Source organism: Pseudomyrmex gracilis, unplaced genomic scaffold, assembly GCF_002006095.1.
Source record: "Pseudomyrmex gracilis isolate BER0280 unplaced genomic scaffold, ASM200609v1 scaffold_319, whole genome shotgun sequence".
NCBI classification, from domain to species: Eukaryota; Metazoa; Arthropoda; class Insecta; order Hymenoptera; family Formicidae; genus Pseudomyrmex; species Pseudomyrmex gracilis.
In genome coordinates this window covers 1-17925 of record NW_018020903.1, presented here as the reverse complement: position 1 = coordinate 17925, position 17925 = coordinate 1, and the positions used below count along the sequence as shown (strand labels likewise).

The 17925-nt window shown below is 40.8% G+C and overlaps 4 protein-coding genes across 5 annotated transcripts; 3 read left to right on the top strand and 1 right to left on the bottom strand.

The window, feature by feature from the left end:
• The first annotated feature begins 6 nt into the window (after window positions 1–6).
• LOC109860047 (protein anon-73B1) lies at window positions 7–1425 on the top strand. The gene is made up of 3 exons (XM_020438896.1): window positions 7–496; window positions 858–1037; window positions 1125–1425. The coding sequence occupies exons 2-3, from the start codon at window positions 867–869 to the stop codon at window positions 1221–1223; spliced, it is 270 nt and encodes an 89-aa protein (XP_020294485.1). The 5' UTR covers window positions 7–496; window positions 858–866; the 3' UTR covers window positions 1224–1425.
• A 75-nt stretch (window positions 1426–1500) lies between these two features.
• On the top strand, window positions 1501–5992 carry LOC109860045 (integrator complex subunit 5). 2 transcript variants are annotated; one of them, XM_020438892.1, is made up of 11 exons: window positions 1501–2003; window positions 2121–2250; window positions 2426–2835; window positions 2917–3052; window positions 3125–3788; window positions 3881–4125; window positions 4208–4413; window positions 4519–4665; window positions 4740–4880; window positions 4962–5222; window positions 5299–5990. In XM_020438892.1, the coding sequence occupies exons 1-11, from the start codon at window positions 1776–1778 to the stop codon at window positions 5518–5520; spliced, it is 2790 nt and encodes a 929-aa protein (XP_020294481.1). In that variant the 5' UTR covers window positions 1501–1775; the 3' UTR covers window positions 5521–5990. The 2 variants fall into 2 exon arrangements, with proteins under 2 accessions (XP_020294481.1, XP_020294482.1); XM_020438893.1 differs by having other exon boundaries at window positions 1901–1984; window positions 5299–5992.
• Window positions 5993–6107: 115 nt separating this feature from the next.
• On the top strand, window positions 6108–9243 carry LOC109860046 (targeting protein for Xklp2 homolog). Its single transcript, XM_020438895.1, has 2 exons — window positions 6108–6355; window positions 6570–9243. Exon 2 carries the CDS (start codon window positions 6612–6614, stop codon window positions 8823–8825), a length of 2214 nt encoding a protein of 737 aa, XP_020294484.1. The 5' UTR covers window positions 6108–6355; window positions 6570–6611; the 3' UTR covers window positions 8826–9243.
• Window positions 9244–12842: 3599 nt separating this feature from the next.
• On the bottom strand, window positions 12843–15951 carry LOC109860049 (mitochondrial import inner membrane translocase subunit TIM44). Its single transcript, XM_020438898.1, has 7 exons — window positions 15834–15951; window positions 15189–15332; window positions 14854–15099; window positions 14563–14767; window positions 14306–14448; window positions 13845–14208; window positions 12843–13741 (listed from the first exon to the last, which is right to left on the bottom strand). The coding sequence occupies exons 1-7, from the start codon at window positions 15834–15836 to the stop codon at window positions 13494–13496; spliced, it is 1353 nt and encodes a 450-aa protein (XP_020294487.1). The 5' UTR covers window positions 15837–15951; the 3' UTR covers window positions 12843–13493.
• Window positions 15952–17925: the final 1974 nt, after the last annotated feature.

Sequence of the window (17925 nt, the reverse complement as noted above, 5' to 3'; positions counted from 1 at the left end):
CCCACCCCCCCGACATATGTATATCAACCGTATGAATATCGCGACACACGTGCCCCGTCGGTGCGATTGAACCAGGTATATATTGCCGGTTGGGAATCTCGGTCGCGGTTGCGATACGCGAGGACACGGGGAAGAACGTGAGAGAGGAGAATCCTGCGAGACAGAGAGAGAGAGAGAAATAAGTCTCCCGGGTTGAAAATAAGAAAGAGAGGAAAAATACGGGGGGAGATCGCGCGCGGTCTTGCCTCCCCCGGTCTTCGGGTAATGGAATGCCACCGAAAGGGCGAAAAAGAGTAGAAAAAACAAAACCCTCAGAGAATGCCGACGAAACCTTGAGGAGAAACTAGCGAATGAGAAAAGGGCCCCCCTTCTGCCCCCCTATCTTCCGAACGATCATCACGTTTCGCTTCGAACGAGATCGGCAGTTCTAAAAGTAGCGTTTTGACGTTCGAATTATACCACACGTTTTTTAAAAAACTGTTGAACTCGCAACTAAGTAAGTTCTCGGAGCGAGAAATCGTTTCGTTTGTTGTTAGTCGTTTAAAAAAACGAACGATCCCCCGCGACACATTGCTGGAACATTGCGGGAATATTGTTTTTATTGCTTGCGCAATATTGCCAAAAACATTGATCACATTCTCTTGATAGCAAATATATACAATTTACCGCAATGTTCACACAATGTGTGAAACGTTGCTCTTGTGTGGCACTCGATTGCCAGAGAGAGAGAGAAATCTTGTCTCTTTTGCGTTACGTTAACTCTCTTACATAGTTTGTTATTTAACTCTTATATCTGATGTTAGTAGATAAAGATATTAGAAATTAATTTTTAATTGTATTATACTCTTTCTGCAAAGATAAAAGAGATGACAGACACGGATCCGCAGTTCAAGCGTCTTTTGCTGCCAACCGAGGAAACTGTGTTCGAACAGTTGTTGAGATTCGGCCTGTACGTGGGAGCGGTGTTCCAGGTGATGTGCTTGCTGGCCATAGTGATATATCAGGCAGGACCGTCTGATGGTGTCGCAGCTTTAAAGGTTTGTCATCCATCCATCCGAGAGTTTTCTTTGAAGATAAATGTTCTTTCTTGTTTTATTTAACAATTGATTTTTTTTTTATTGCAGGACGACCCCAGCGATGTGGAGTGTTCCGAGAACAGTCCTCAGGTGACACCCAGAAGACCCCATCGGCCTCGCAAGCAAGAGAAGAAGAAGAGACGTTGACGCTTCCCTTCTCTCTCTTTGTATTAATCTCACATTCTAATATATATATACATTGTGATCGAAATATTTATACACCAACTGTTCAGAGATAACTAAACAATTGTCCAGACACTTGTTTCGTTTCTCTCAAACAACACACGTATGTAAATAACATTTACTGAAATGAAATATTTTGTGCAATATACAGAACCTGTTTCAAAGATCTTTGCCTCCAACATCTTCCAATCTTTTTTTTTACTTTTTATCAATTTTTCTCAAGTGCGTGACGAGGGACAAGTACATAGTTTTTGTGTTTCCAATTGTGTATCTCACGAGCTTGCTTGCTTTTTGCAAAAAAAAATACATAGAAAAATTTTATCTTCCGTCCGTCGTTCGCTCCGACATTTCATCACGCTCCCACGTGACAAGAGCTTTGTCGCGCTGCAATCAACAACAACAACAACATAACCTGAAGAAGAAGACGCTCGTCGGCGGAACGTACGGCGAGAGTACGCGGTGCGAAACAGTTTTTTTTTGTCCAAAAAACGAATTGAATTTGAACGAACGCAGACGATGATGTCTGCCGCAACGATGTCTCCGTCGCCTCAGGACATTCTGACCGACGTTAGAAAATTTATTTCCGGCGCCGTACGAGCGTCATCTCACAACGCAAACACCCAGGACACCACGCGCATAGCGTTGTCTTTGCTGAAGAACGTGCCCGCCGCGAGGGAAGCCGTGCTCGAGTACTTTTGCAACGTATTCTTCGTGGCTGTGACAAAGTACGTTCGTCAGATCGAGGTAATGTGCAATGACACCCCCTCCTTCTCGCGTTTTGTTTACATCACGGTTGTGCACGGCGTTTGATTTTTATGTCAGTCAGTTTTGTAACAAAAATTTGTGTCATTATTTCAACAGACGAATCAGAACATATCAATACCCGAGGAGAGCATTATAGCGGAAATCCACACTGTTCTGAGCGGTTTTGTGAACGGCAATCCAGAAGCATGGGCGCCCATCATATCCGCCTGGTCATTGGATCTGCTCGGTGTGTTTATATTTAATTCGCTTCATCATTTGTCAATTAGTCAACTTCAGAACAGAGTGTAATTAGATATCGATTAATAATTTCGATTTAATTGATTGTTTAAATTTGATTTGTATAAATCTTGTTTATATATAAAACGTTCTTGCGATTCAACATTTGTTTGCGCGCGTTGCAGGCAAATTGTCATCGGATTTTGCAAAACGCGGCAATCTGCCGGTGAACGCTGGCATCAACGACTTTCTTCATCAGTGGATGTCGTGCCGAGCAACGCGAACTCTGATAGACATCACGGCTCAGTGTCTGCAATGTCTCATGCACTCGGACACCGAGTCCTGTATCAAGGCTTTGTTGGACACAAGTGTTCTGCACAGTCCGTATTTCGACTGGGTGGTCGCCCATGTGGGCAGCTGTTTCCCGAACACCGTCATCACCCGGGTGCTCTCGTGCGGATTGAAAGACTTTTGCTCGATGGGATACGAGCACAGCGTCAAGAATCCGAAGTTAAATTCCGTTGTCGGCATACTCGGACATTTGGCGGGCAGTCACTTCGAGGACATCAAGAGAGCCCTGTTGGAACTATTCGAGGCAAGCTCGCCCCCTCGTTCTAATTTGTTTCGTTTTGCTTTGTTGTTTCTATTGGCTAATGTTAATTTGTAAAATTAACAGTGGAGTTTGAAGGAAGACGTAAATCTGGACGACGAAATCAAGAAGCAGAAACTGGCCACGGTACCTTTTCTCTTGAACCTGGCCTCGCTCTCGCAAACCCTGTTGAGAGCGATAACCAGCGATCTGTTGCAAACGCGTAGGTTTTTCACACATTGAACTTACATACGCAATCCGATAACTTGCTTTAAAAATTACAAATTTGTCGCAGTGAGACCGGACATTATACCGGGTTTGGCGTTGTTCGCGTCGGACTGGTGCAAGTACTTCAGCGGTCATCCGGCAGCGTTGATGGATCTGACGGTGCACCTGATTCTGGGATGCGAGCAGGGCGCGTCGCAGATCATCAACATACTCCTGGACACTAATCTAAACACGAGTAACGTCGGTTATCACAGCGTGAACGCGGCGCAAAACGTGAAGAATGTGTGCCGGGAGTTGCTGGAATTGATTCTGGAGGAGATCGATCTCGTGTTGAGAACGCACGGTCCGCAGTCAACGAGCATCGCTCTGCTGAGTTCCATCAAACAGGAGATATCGTCGATAAAACCGATGCTTCTGAGTCCGAATCCGCTGCGCGTGCAAACCACCGTCAGACTCTTGTGCTTCCTCAAGAATCAGAGTCCGAACATAGTCATTTCCACGGCGTCTTACATGCTGCTAAAGGCGCAGACCACGTTTCATCTCGCGGCTCTGATACGTTACATCGCCAATAACATCGTTCTGTTTGCCACAAACAAATCTGGCACGGAAAACATTCTCAACGGTCACGATCATTTCACGCAAGTTCTGGAAGAAGCGCTCAGAGAGATCGGGTACAAGAGCGTCACGGAGGAATCGGGACAGTTGTTCAAAAATCTCATCACGCTGTTGAGGAAAGCATATCACGTTCCAACATGTAGTTTGATACACTTGTCTCGCACTTGTGATATAATTGTGTGATTTCTTTTTGTCTTCTGCGTTTCAGATGGGAGATTTCCAATAAAGCGGCGATACTGCAGTCGAAAATGATCACCAAGGCTCTTAGATCCAACTTGCATCAAATAGCCAACTTGCTGACGAAAACCGACAACTTCGACTTGGCGAACAACATCGTCACTCTGCTGGATCTGCTGGGCACACCCGAGAAAGATCACAATCTCAACGTCGAGCTTGTGCTCAAGTTGACGAAAGCGGTGACGCAATATTTTTTCTTGTGCATTACGGAACACGGTAATTCAACATTCTTTATTTGTTTCTCTGAGCACAGCGCAGACGTACACACAACAAGATGTGTGTGTTTTTGTTTCGCTAGATATTATACGAAAGGAACGCGGAGTGAGAATGGTGTGTCATTTGCTGAGGAAACTGACGTGTTACTCCTCGTGCGCGCGTGCACTGGCTCTCAGAGAGATCTTGGAGAACGGTATCAATAACGAACCGGCCAAGTATTTCGGCGCTAAGGAGAAGTTCGAGCCTCGTTTCGAGGAGATGTTGTTGTTACAACAGAATCACAAACAAGTACGGTATAACAATAGTTCGTTAAGATATAAAATTCCAAAGTAGCAACGTGTTTTCTGCGACTTCCGGCAAGACGCGCGGATTTTAATAATTTCGTCCGCGTAGGTGACGAGCACCATGTTGGCGCAGCGACACTCGTCGGTGTTCCATGCTGGCGTGATAGGACACGGTCCCCGAAGACTTCCGCCGGAGAATTTGATTCAGGAAGAGATCATTAACTTGAACACAATGTTGTTGATAGACGTTATAAAGGTAAGGATGAGAATCGTGTGTGTATACGTTTGATACGCGCACAACTTTCAGTTGTAAACCAGATGTTTTTTTAGGCTTGTTGCAGCAGTCAGGGATCGGGTCAGAACTCCGTAAACTTGGACGCTCTGACGATGGTCAGTTTGCTGCTGGTCGAACTGGTGTCTCCTGACGTTATGTACAACGGTCTTCCATGGCCGGATGAAGAATTTACGAAGGTAAAATTTTCACGATAAGTACTTCAAGTTTATATTGATCAATCATCGTTAATTAACGTTTGTTTTCGATTCGTTGCTCAGGTCACGATAGAAAGGGATTTACAAATCCGTCGCAGATTCAAGGATGTGCCTTTGTTGTGGACGCTGTTGGAATTGACCGCCTGGTACAGACCGGCCCTGGCTTATTGCTCCGTTTTACTGCGAGGCATCGCCGCGACCGTGATGGCCAACTGGAACACGAAGGAAGGAGTGTTGCTTCTCAATATCATGGCGCTCGGTCAGTTGTTGCCGCCACCACTGGCGAGTATCAGAGACATCTTGCCTGTTTTGCAGCCTCATCAGGTATATATATATTTGCGATTTTTCTCAGACAGGTTTCGATTGGATTCTGGTAAATGGCTTCAGTTTTGCGTTTCAGATCAACACAATAATGAGGGAATGCGTATGGGCGTATATGCGCGAAAACGTGCCGTCCCCGGCGTTGTTCATGCGGAGCGAAGGCGCCAACATAGCCTGGAGGGACAGCGACACGTCCGTGCCCAACGCTCGCTTCACGGACACCCTGCGTTTGATACTACTGGCCAATATTCACACTTTGGGATCTTTGTACTCGACGTTATTTTACAAGGAAAATAATTAATAAAAAAAACTCGATATACAAAATAAAATGAATAAAATGACATCAAGTGACACTTGCAAGAGTGTAGCGAAAACATATCGCGGTTCGCGCGTTCCGATTTGGACCCCCCGACGGATTCCGATTGGTCGCGACGATACGAGCGAACGGAAATTTTTAAAGACCGCGCATGCGCGTTGGTCGAAATCGTTTCCATCCGACAGACGTGTGTGTAACACACGTAACAATATATACCCCTAGCGTATGTAAATACATTAACGTACAATACAAGAAGAAATGTATTATTTTTCGACGGTGTACAATTAATTATTTGATACAACAACATTTGTTTTCTAACATTCCGAACTGATTCTCGCAACTTTTTTTAGTTTTATATTTTTTTGTCTCTTACCGAAATATATACGTGTTTTACAGAAAATTATAAGCAAATGCTTTTCCAATTTGTCTTTTGCAACTTTGTTCTTGTCCTCAATTTTTTCCTTCTGTGTTTATGTGTTCCCTCTTGAATACCGCGTTTTCTCTAAGGCGCCGCCTAGACCGTTACCGCGCGCACACAACCAACCGGTTGGCGAGTCCGGATTGGTTGGCAACAACCCAGCCAATCCGGACGAGGCCATTGAAATTCAAACCGGAACGTTGTTGTCACCGGTCTGATCGGACGTTACACACCGAACTGCTTCTTCTTCGTCACATTTCGTTCCGCGTTTGACCGGTCTGTGTGCGTCGAGAGATTTTATCTTTGTTAGAAACTAGAGGTTACAGAATCTGAAGAAGAGACAAGGAGACATAATCACGTCATTCGTCTTCGAATAGTTTCACACGTGAGCTGTTGAAAAACGTGAGTGTTTTGATTTTGATGTTACGTCCAGAGTATTTCGTTTCTCTCGCAACAACGTGTCAATGGTTCTATTTGCTCCTAACTTTCGAGAAAACCGCGTTTTTTAATCGAGATCTTCTTGTTCTAAATTTTTGACTTGTTTGCACGAGGAGTCGCCCGTTGTCTGCGACGTTGTGTCACGTCGCTTGTGTCTGATCGCTTTCTCACGTTGCAGATTCATTCATTTTTGGGTCTTCGTGAATGGCATGAGACACACATGATGGAAGAGGAATACAGCAATGTGCGAGCGCCCCAGTATTTAGACTTCACCGAGAGCACGAGTCCTCAGATGTCCACGCCGGACTTCTTCGAGAAGGTGCACAAGATGCACGAGCGTAAAGAAACGATTTGCGACTCGACCTTCGAGAACGCGGAGAACGCCGATCCCCAGCATGCGCTGGCGAACGACAAGATGTACTTGAAAGTTCAGGAAGAGAATATCATCAAGAACACCCCGATCAAGGTGATCATCTCGCCGCCGTGTCGCGGAAAAGCGGCGATCGAACAGTTCACCACCTGCGACAAAGTGCTCAGCGAGGCGATGAAGAAATTAGATTTCTGCAACAGATTGCACAAGACCCAAGATCTGAGCAAGATCGGTCAGGAACCGACGGGGGGATTCAAAACACCGATCACGACCAAGCTCGTTAAATCGTCGAGATCCGTCGGTTGTCGCAGTTTGCCGCACAAAGGCGTTCTTGTGGGAAGACAAGAGACCAGATCAGTGAAGAAAATCAGTAAGAATCTAGGCACGTCGATCGGTGCCGCGAAGAAACAATCCGTCAGTCTTTCTTTGTTCAACGAAGAAAATCGTACGCAAAATGTTGAACCGCGTGGCTCAACAGATGACGTCAAGCCCAACGAGACCAAGTGCGACAACAACAAGGAAAAAACGTGTGACGATAAAAACATTCGAGACGAAGATGAGAAACACAATGTAAATATAATAATAACAGAAGAAACCAACGAGAAACATGATGCAACAGAGGGTGATGAACTTGACGAAGAGACAGAATTCAAGAATAAATCAGAGGAGTCGGGTGACGACAACAAACAACAACAAGACGAAGACATTCTGCAACAGCCTGGATTGTCTGGGAAAAGCGTTCAATCAGCCAAAGTGCTCACGTGGAAAAATCATAGACGAATCTCCATGGATGCTCGCAGAATGTCCGTCAGCAAGAAGTACGTAAGCATGGCGGAAGCGGTGTCGCGTTTCCAGAACACAACGCCCAAGCGCTTCCACACCAAGAGCATCAAGGACAACAACATCGCGTTGTCCAGACAGTCTCATCTGAGGACAACGATACCGATCTCACCTGCATTGGTGACGAAGAACAGAACGCGCCCCGTCAAAGTGCTCAGCAGAGATGAGAAGGAAATGTTGGAGTTGGAGGAGATGAAGAAGAATCGCATCAAAGCAAATCCGATACCGCGCAGCGTGATGCTGGCGAGAAGATCGAATGCCGTGACGAAATCATCAACGAGCCTGAACACGCAACCGGCTGAGACCGTTCGGTCAAGATCGCCGTTGCGCAAGAGCGAGGTGGTTCTTGCCACGACGGTCACGAGGGTCGACGTGGACGGTATCGTCGCGAGACGCAGAGAGATCTCGAGCTTCGGCGTGCCGTCGATGACGAAGAACGTGACGCGCGTCAAACCGTTCGGTCTCGAGACGCGCAACAAGGATCTACAGAAAAAGAAGGAGGAACGACTGAAGAATCTGCAGGAAGCCGTCAAACCCAAACATCCGGAATTTCACGCCAAACCGGCGCCGAATTTCTCGAAACCGTCGAAACCTGCTGGGACCAGCCACCAACAGACGGGTCGCAAGATGATTCTACCCCGTCCGTTTAGCTTCGACGAGCGGGACAAGCTCATACCAAAGAAGAAAGAGCAAAAGATCAAAGAACTGCTCGAGGAGGAGAAACGTTCGCGCGTGTTTCGCGCGAATCCGGCGCCGTTTCACAAGCCGGTGTTGCAGCAGGAAGAAAGTTCGAAAGTGACGACTAACGCGACGAAGGCGGGAACCTCGCACGAGGACGAGCGCGAGGATCAGAAGGAGCGGAATGTGGTTCCAGCTGTTCCGAGGAATACGGCCGACTGTTCGGACAAACAGAAGAAGGCGGCCCCCCCGTTGACAAAAAGAACTAGTTCTTTCGAACTCTACACGGACAAACGAGCCAGAGAACGACGAGAGTTCGAAGAGAAGCTCAAACGCAAGGAGATGGAAGAGGAAGCGATGCGACTGGAACAACAAAAAAAACAGGAGGAGCACGACAGACGAATGAGAGCGGAGATGAGAAAACTCGCGGAGGTGAAGGCGAGGCCGATGCCGGCGTTCAAAACCCCGGTCATTCTAAAGCACACGAAACCCCTCACCAATCCGCAGAGTCCCGCTTTCGCGAGCAAGCGAACGAAACAACAGTGAGAGAGGAGGACTGTCGATCCGGAGGGAGCGTTTTTACCAGATAAAATCTGGTAAAACAATCATTTTTTTTTTTTTTTAACGAAAACTAACGAAATAAAGTAATTATTTTTCTCTCTCTCTCTCTCTCTCTCTCTCTCTCTCTCAAAGTGAACAAATTTGTTTTTATGTAACTTGACTTGTGTAGCATAAACATTTCTTCAAAACGCATGCGATGTAAAAAATTTTTATAAATGCTTTTTGATACTTGTACGTCCCCAATTTAAATTTATATATATATGTATATCGAAAAGTGATAAATGACTGGAATGTTGTACTTTTATTTCTTGTATATTTATAAAAAAAAAAAAAAAACAAAAGTTTAAAGCAATTATTGTTACGAGGAACGTACAAATAAAAGTTGAATTTTGCCAAGCAAATGCCATGTGTGTTATCAAAAACAACCCGTTACGCAGTTACGTCTTGTTTTTTTTGTTTTTGGTTTGTTTTGTTTTTATTTGTTGCTTCGAGTAATATTTTTTTTTTTTGGAAAAACATTTGCGTGTGTTAAAAATTTTATATAAATTAAATTTAATTATATAAATAATACTCTCTTTTGATGTGGTGTGTCATCGGGTGTGTCATTTTATTCTTAACTCGCATCCCGCGATCGGAACTAAATTTTATATATATAATATTTACAAATATCTTAAATATTTATAATATAATTTAAATTTTTAATATATATCATAAATACACAATACTTATAAATATTAATATACATATATATATATATCGTCACTCCCTACGTATAATCCCGTAACTCCAAAACGCAAATTTTAGAGGAGAGTTTAAAAGTATAAAGTTTCATATGTTTCCCTATAGTTAGGGATCTTTCGGTTTCAAATTTGTACCTTATTTATGAATATTTTTTTTTAATATTTGGTGACCATAAAGAACATGACTTTCTAAGTGTCACTATGCAATAAACTGAAAATCCCATATGTGACACTTATGTAATTATACGTAGGGAGTGACGATATATATATATATATGTATATATATACAGGATGTCCCAGAATTGGTGTAACATCTCTCGTGGACAGGTAGAAGAAGTAAAACTAAGTCGATAAGTCCTATACCATTTTTTGCTAGATTCGCAATAGTTATCGAAATCTTAATTAAATCTTAATGATCTGCGAATAAGCGTGCATCGGGCTGTCTTACGCGCTTAAGATAGCCCAGTGCGCTTCGCGCGCTTACGGTGTTACTCGTAGCAACATATGGAAGGAGCTAATATAACAGCATATACTACAACATATACACATTAAAATGTAATTGTGCGAAGCGCGCCGGGCTGTCCTACGCGCGTAAGACAACCCGATGCACGCGTATTCGCGTATCTTTGTTATAATTAAAATTTCGGTAACTATTGCGAATCTAGCAAATTGGTATAGGACTTGTTAATTAAAATTTCGGTAACTATTGCGAATCTAGCAAATTGGTATAGGACTTATCGACTTAGTTTTACTTCTTCTACCTGTCCACGAGCGATGTTAGAATTCTGGGACATCCTGTATATATATATATATATATATATATATATATATGTAACATATATGCACGCATATAATAGAATCTTTACAAAATAAAATATCAACAATTTCACTCTCAACAATTTTTACTGTATATATTATATAAGCGGTTTGTACAAATATGTACATTTATGTATAATTTATACGCAATCGTCTATTATTAACAACCGGGTATATCTCGGAATATTGTTCGCGTCTATCTATACGTGTGTTAATTGTTTCGCAACAAAATATCAAAATACTGTTTCTTCGTACGAGACTCCGTTTTCGAGAGAAATCGATTCGTACGTGCAACGAATTTGCGTTATTCACTTTTGCGTCCACAGATTTCATCAGGAAAATTACACACATGCAAGATCCAAATCTTCGACATTTTGTCGTGAGATATATATCTATTGGATCTGAATAAAGTTACGTTTCTTACTTCATGAAAACGGTTTTAACTTTCGGTAATTGTAATATTTGCAAAAATACAAAATTTACAAATTACCAAAATAATTTATTTTTTATTAATATATTTTGTGCTAGTCATGAGATATTATCTATTGGGTCTGAATAAAAGTTACATTTCTGACTTCATTGAGACGTTTTAACTTTCGGTAATTGTAATATTTGCAAAATTACAAAATTTAATTTACTAACAATTGCTAAAATAATTTTGTTTCGTCAATAATGGCATGAATTGCGACTATAGTTGTATATCTTATCAATTGCGCGAATTAACCAAGTTCATTCGTGATCGTTGTACGTTTGTGAAATTTTAGTGTTTTAGTTAAAAAAAAAAAATAATAATAATAATAATACTCTTCCTCGTGATTTGGTCACCAATGGTCGCTTTGGATGTCATTTTATTTTTAACTTATATTCCAATCGGAATTAACTTCCACACACACACACACACACGAACATACACACACACACACACGTATTATATAATATTTATAAATATATCAAGTATTTGTGTTATTTAAATGTTTAATTTGCAATACAAATATTAATATTTATAAACATTACGTACGTATATGCACGCGCATACATGATGGAGTCTTTGCAAAATAAAATCGACAAACAAAATCTTCGTTAATTTGTGTTAAAATCAACAGCTTCAACTCTCTTCTACTATCGATTTCTTCACACCTCCCCCCGACAGCTATCTTCTGGATAAAAATATACAAAAAAGATACGCTTAATCTTTTAGATAATGTTATCGAGAAAACCTGCAGTCTGGAGGTGGTAGAGTTTCGACTTTTTTGTTTCTTCTCTAATATGAGTTTTGTGTCTCAAAACTAAAAACGGACAAGGCTATGTTGCGAGTCACCTGCTGGTGACTGTGTTTCGACGCTAAATTTCTCGAAGTCGTCTGGGACCCGGCCGCGAAAAACAAACGGCTCGCAAACACGAACCGTCCCCGTTTAGTTTCGGCGAGCGAGACAAGCTGAAGAAATAGCAAAAGAAAATCACGAGGAAGAGAAACGTTTGCGCGCGTTCCACGCGAATCCGGCGCCGGATTCTTCAAACCCACGAGAACGAGAACTCGCGAAACCGACGGGTTCACGAAGACGCCGGTCATCGTGAGAAACACGAAACCGCTCATCGTTTTTTTCGCAGAGTCCGTTCGGTAGAAAAGACAATCGAAACAACAGCAATTGGCGATTCTTCCGATTTGATTTCGGCTCACCAGATAAAACTTTGATAAAGATTATTTTTACCAGATAAATTAACGTTTGAAGAGATAAATTGTTATTTGTTTGTAAATAATGAAAATTATTTTAAAACACAAAAATTTCACATATGTTCCAAACCAGCACGAAAGTTCAGTCAATCGACGTCGAATGTACCGAGTGTTCAACAACTGACAGTCGAGAAAATGCTTGCGCGTGTGCGAGTAAAAATATAGAATAAAAAATTCCTGAAAATAAACCAATTTTTCCAAAAACTGAATTGTTTACGTTAGCAAGCTTAAATTATCAACGAGGTACGTCTATGTCTCACAAATTTTTAACCAATTTGTTGGTCAATTTTCTTTCTCAAAAAACAGAACGCATAAATCAATTCTCGTATTTGAAATTTAATTAATTTTTTTGATTTTATATTCTATATTTTTTGCGCTTTTTTTGTCACATCGAAAAATTCGTCGGTTGTATCACCAGTTATATAGTCGATGTGTAAATTACGTCAGTCGCATGATAAAAATCGCCAAATTATTATCAAATTATTCATCAGACGCACACGTTAGATAGACAGGAACAAAATTGTTTCAATATTAAAACCTATTTTTGTATTGAGAGCAAGTTTCGGCGCGGAACTTTGATATCGCGTTGAACGTGATCTCTGTGCATTTGCAGACTGACTTGTCGAATAACTAACTAATAATTTATATGAAGTTTTCGATAAGAAAAAATAATAGACCGATAAAACACAAGATTAAATAAATAAAATCTGATTATTTTCTTTTTTTTTTTTTTAGGGGGGGGGGACGTTTCGACGACAAATTTTATTCCATCTCCAGTTTGTAAATGAATTTTTCAATATAATATGAAATTTATTAATTTATTAATTATATCAATTTATATTATATTGTATCAATTTATTACGAAATTTATTATAAATCTTCTATTTGTTATAAGATTTATAATAAGACGGAAATGAAATAATAAAATGTTCGAAAACAAGGGAAAATTAATCAAGTTTTTATTTTATAATCTAGTCATCTAGTCTAATCTAGTTTTGTTTACGGGTGAAAGAAAGATCTCTTATCGGTCTATAAATTTTCTTCATATCGAAACTTGGTAAAACTTTATAAATTTTACTCAGAGATTTACATACGCGTTCTTAGAATCTGTGAAATAAATAACCAATTTTTTTGTTTCTTTCATAAAAAATATACTATGAAAACGCACTATGACTATTATATACGCACGCTAGACGATTGTTTCAATCACTTTTGATTGAAGATTGTGGACGTTGTGAATGGCAACGATAAAAAAAAAAAAAAAAAAAAAAATGAACAAATACTACAATATGTACTGGACTCTCTCTCTCTTCTCTCTCTTGGTTGCGTAAATTTCTAAACAGTTCAACTTGATATTTTCGCGCACTATACCAACTGTTCCGAACTGGTGGCACTGAGATCGAGCAAACGCCACGCAGCTTTGGGATTGATTTCCGTCCGATCGCGACACATAACCCAGACGTAATTGACGCGCATCACTTTCTGCGGATCACCCTCCACCACCTCGTTCTTGGAATTTCTCACGCACATTATTTGTTGAGATTGAAAACTGATAACCAACACCGGTCCCTGATCCATCATCTTCCCCATCATCAGATCCACGTTGTCGATATCTGCGATTGAAAAATACAAATTTTTTTTTTCTCGAAAGCGCGTCTTTCCTCCAGGATACCTTCGTATATTCAACAATAAAAAATTACTTGAACAAAAACTTGCCTAAAATTTTACTATCCGAACGATGTCCGAGCTTCTTGAGTTCCTTGTGCGGTTGCGCGATTATGTTGTAAGGCCCTTCGTGGCACCAGTCTTTTAGTATCTCCAAGTCGCCTCTGATCATCGCCTCGAGAATATTCGGAATAAAATCTGTCTCACAGTCTTTCAAAAACTGACTTTTACTGAAGCTCGGATCAAGATTGCAGATCTCGGTCAGAGTCTCCGACAGTTCGGTCTTTTGAAAGAGTCCGCCCATGATGTCCGAGATTTTATCCGTGAGCAGTCTCGAAGCGCGCACCATCGCGTTATCCGATTCGTCGTACTTTATCTTCCAATCCATTACCTTGTTAACGTATGGATTGTTATCCTGCAACCAGGACGACATTAAAGAGAGACGTTCGCGTTTATGCTCTCTCTAATTTTTTGCTAAATTTCACCGATTTCTCTATTTCTCTAACAATTACCTTGAACTTCTGCCAGGCGTTGGAAAACATGAAGTCCTTGTGCACTTCCACCCCAGTCGCGTGCTCGTCGGGTAGAATTTCTCTAGTTTCTATCGGCACTTCTTTTCTCTTTCGTAACTGTTTAGGCGCGATATAAACGTTTCCTACGTAACAAACAATAACAAAGTTCAACTTCTAAGCCCGTGTCAAAAACGACAACAAGGTCAAAGTTCTGAGAGTCTTTATAACACACGGTTAGGTATATTTAAACAATCTACCTAAAATCCCATGTTGATCAAGCTCGTTTCGAACCGCCTCCGCGGTGTGGGATATTGTTTGAAACGCGCCCGTTTTGCCCAGCGCCTGACTCTTCTCGGAGATCGTCTCGGCCGCGCCTTTCGCGGACTTCGTGATCTCCTCGCCCAATTGACCGGCGCGTTTGCCTAATTCAGTCTTGCTCGCTTCCTCAATGACCTCTTGTACCTTTCGACGATTATATCTCATGCATCAGTTGTTTCTCATTTTTCTCATCGTCAACAAGGTCAAAAATAAGATGAGGCGCTTTTTACCTTTTCCTTAATCGTGTCCAACTTCTCCTTGATCACTTCCGACCCTTTGCTAGCTTCGGACTCAACGGCTTGAAACTTCTGCCTCGCCGTTCTCAGCGCTTCCGACTGCTCCAATTTCTGAGCCTCCTCTCTGAACTTTTTCAGATTTTCTTTCATTTCTTTATTCTTCTCCATTTCCTGCTTGATGTTCTCCAAAAACTGAGAGAAGAAATTCGGCCGTCTTCCCGGATTCGAGTACAATCGAATCTGCGAAACGAGAACAACAATGATGACCGACGCTTCAGCGTTGTTCAACTTCTACCTCAAAAAAAAAAAAAAAAAACTATTCAACTTACCGACTGCACTTGTGCATTATGCAATTCTGTCGGCGGTGGTTGGGGTATGTGTGAAAATAAATATTCTCTCGTGCCATTTCTCACGCGTCTCGTCGAGTGCGTGGCTCCTTTCAGACTAGCTCTACAAGACGCAATGTTCTGAAACTGTTGCAACATTTTTTTTTTTAACGAACTCGCTCTTGGCGACTCAGTAACGAAGTAAACTTGTCAATTTGTTTTTTTTTTTTTTTTAATTTTGAATCGCGTTATCGAAAAGATGTGCGCTACGTGTTGAACAGACTTTGCTTTAAAAATATACAATTTTTTGTTGTTTTTTTTTTTTTAAATACGCGGGCGTTAACGTTGATACAAAAATTAAGACGCGATTGTCGTGAAGAGACACGACATCGGAGATTTCTGGTTCTCGAGGAAAACCTTTCTCAAAGGTCAAGTAAACACCCTACTGGGATGAAAACATGCGGGAGAGAAAAGAGATATATTATAACCTTCGCGCGCTCAACGTGTAAACAGTGCCGGCTTTTGCGAACGAAATGATTCGGAGATTTTGCAAAAATTGTTAAATGAGAATCGCGATTTTTCGCTCGTTAAATCGCGCGGACGCTGCGACGATTTGTATTAATTAGCGATTAAAATCTCTTTACTCACCATTTCAACCAAAAATTTTGTCCACGTTCTACGCGGCGATCCCGCAAGATCCTCGCCAGTGCGCACGCCGAATTCTGATGAAATGAGCACAGCACATTTGCGCTCTCCTCTTCCTCTCTCTCTCGTTGATTGTCGAGCGATTGTTGCGGCATCTTCAGCCTAAAGTTAGATCTTCGCCGACGAGAGAGATCGCGCGCATGAAATTCCAGTCTTGCCAACGAATTACGTAATCGCGATTTAAATTAATCGATCGATGCGACAGATCGATTAATCGTCGAGATCCAAATCGCAGTTAATCGAATCGGAGCCTTTCCGCGCGCGTCGATTCGATATTTCGATTCTCGAAGTGTATAGACGCGCTTCAACTAACGAGCAGTTATGGCGGACGCGCGAATCGGAATCACGTTCGAGATTTGTGTTCCCGTGTTTCTCGCGATTGTCACCGTCTCGCGAATATCGGTCCTACACGCGTCAAGCTTTTTGCAGTGATTAGGTAATTATTACAAACAATGACGCTAATTCGGCGAGAGTTTCGCGGTAAAATTGCGTCGCGACCGTTTCGTGAAGCGCGCGCGAGGAACAAAATGTCTGCGCGTTTAGAATCGTTGCACGCGATTACGTTTGAGAAACAGAAATATAAAACAACGGTGTAAAATCTATGCATATGTTAATGTTAAAAAAACGATTGAAGCAACAAGCAGCATCAGAACTTCTCGCAACCGTGAAACGTTACCGCGGGAGTACACGATGGAATGTAATCAAGTGAGTGTATTTTTACGGATCATTATTTGATGCTATTAAAAACTATCACGTATTACAAAATTATTGCGTATACAAAAATTTATTGTTTTGCGCTTTTTTAGGTGGTGAAGTACTAGCGAGTTTGTCGCAAGCGCGCAAATTTGATTTCTTCCGATAATTAAAAGCCGACTGATTTGTGAAAAGGACGGAATTCTCAGAAAGGAGAACTGGAAACGGAGATAGAAAACAAAACTTTGCAACTTTCCACACAACATAGATGTGATTGTCAAAGAAAAGAATATTATTTCAGCGAGCAGCATCAGCAGAATTGATCGAGTCAGGTATCGTGTCTCTTTTCACATCATTTGCTGCTTTATTTGTTTTATAAATTTTATTTTATTTTATTTTTTTTTTATTTATTGAAACGACTACATATACATATACACAAAATAGATAAAAAAATATATTATACAAATTTGTTTTAACGGTACACAAATATATGTGTCTGAAAAGTTGCAATTTCAAGAAGTAAACTTTTGTGGCTTTACTAGAATTCATCATCAGAGTTTTTTCAATTAACAAGTTTCATTTTACAATTTGTTTTACACATTACAATGGAATAAAATATTATGCAACAAGTTTTTTCAATTCACAAGTTTCATTTTACAATTTGTTTTACACATTACAATGGAATACAATATTATACAATAAAATACAATAATATACATAATCCTGCCTACCTATCTTATAAACATCTGACTATCTTAAATCTTACTCGCCTTAGTAATTAGGATTAAGGCTGCACGACGCATGCCTTGATCCTAATTTTACATTTTTATTTCTTCCAATTCCTATCGATTCAGTCTAATATATTTCCTACCTACTTGATTTAAAATTTTCTACCTACCCGGCCTAACGTAATTTCTACAAAGCGTTTGTAGATCCCTACCTACGCAGTTTTAGAAAGATTTAAAACCTATCAATATTGTAAATCCCTACCTACACCGTTTTAGAAGGATTTAGAATCTATCAATATTGTAAATCCCTACCTACACAGTTTTAGAAAGATTTAAAACCTATCAATATTTTACGCGAGGGGGGCAATTGTTTTAAAAATAATAAGTATTATTTTAGATATATTTTAATTTCCCGTCCGAGTTTTTTATGGTTTAAAGAAAGTATTATATCCACTCAATGAAAGCCTATCCATGTATAAACACATGAGATAGAATATGAAAAAAGAAAAAATATATCTTTGAATATATATATTTGAATATATATATTTCAAATATATATTTTTGCAAAGATATAATGAAAAAGAATAAATGTAGAGAATAGATATAGAGAACAT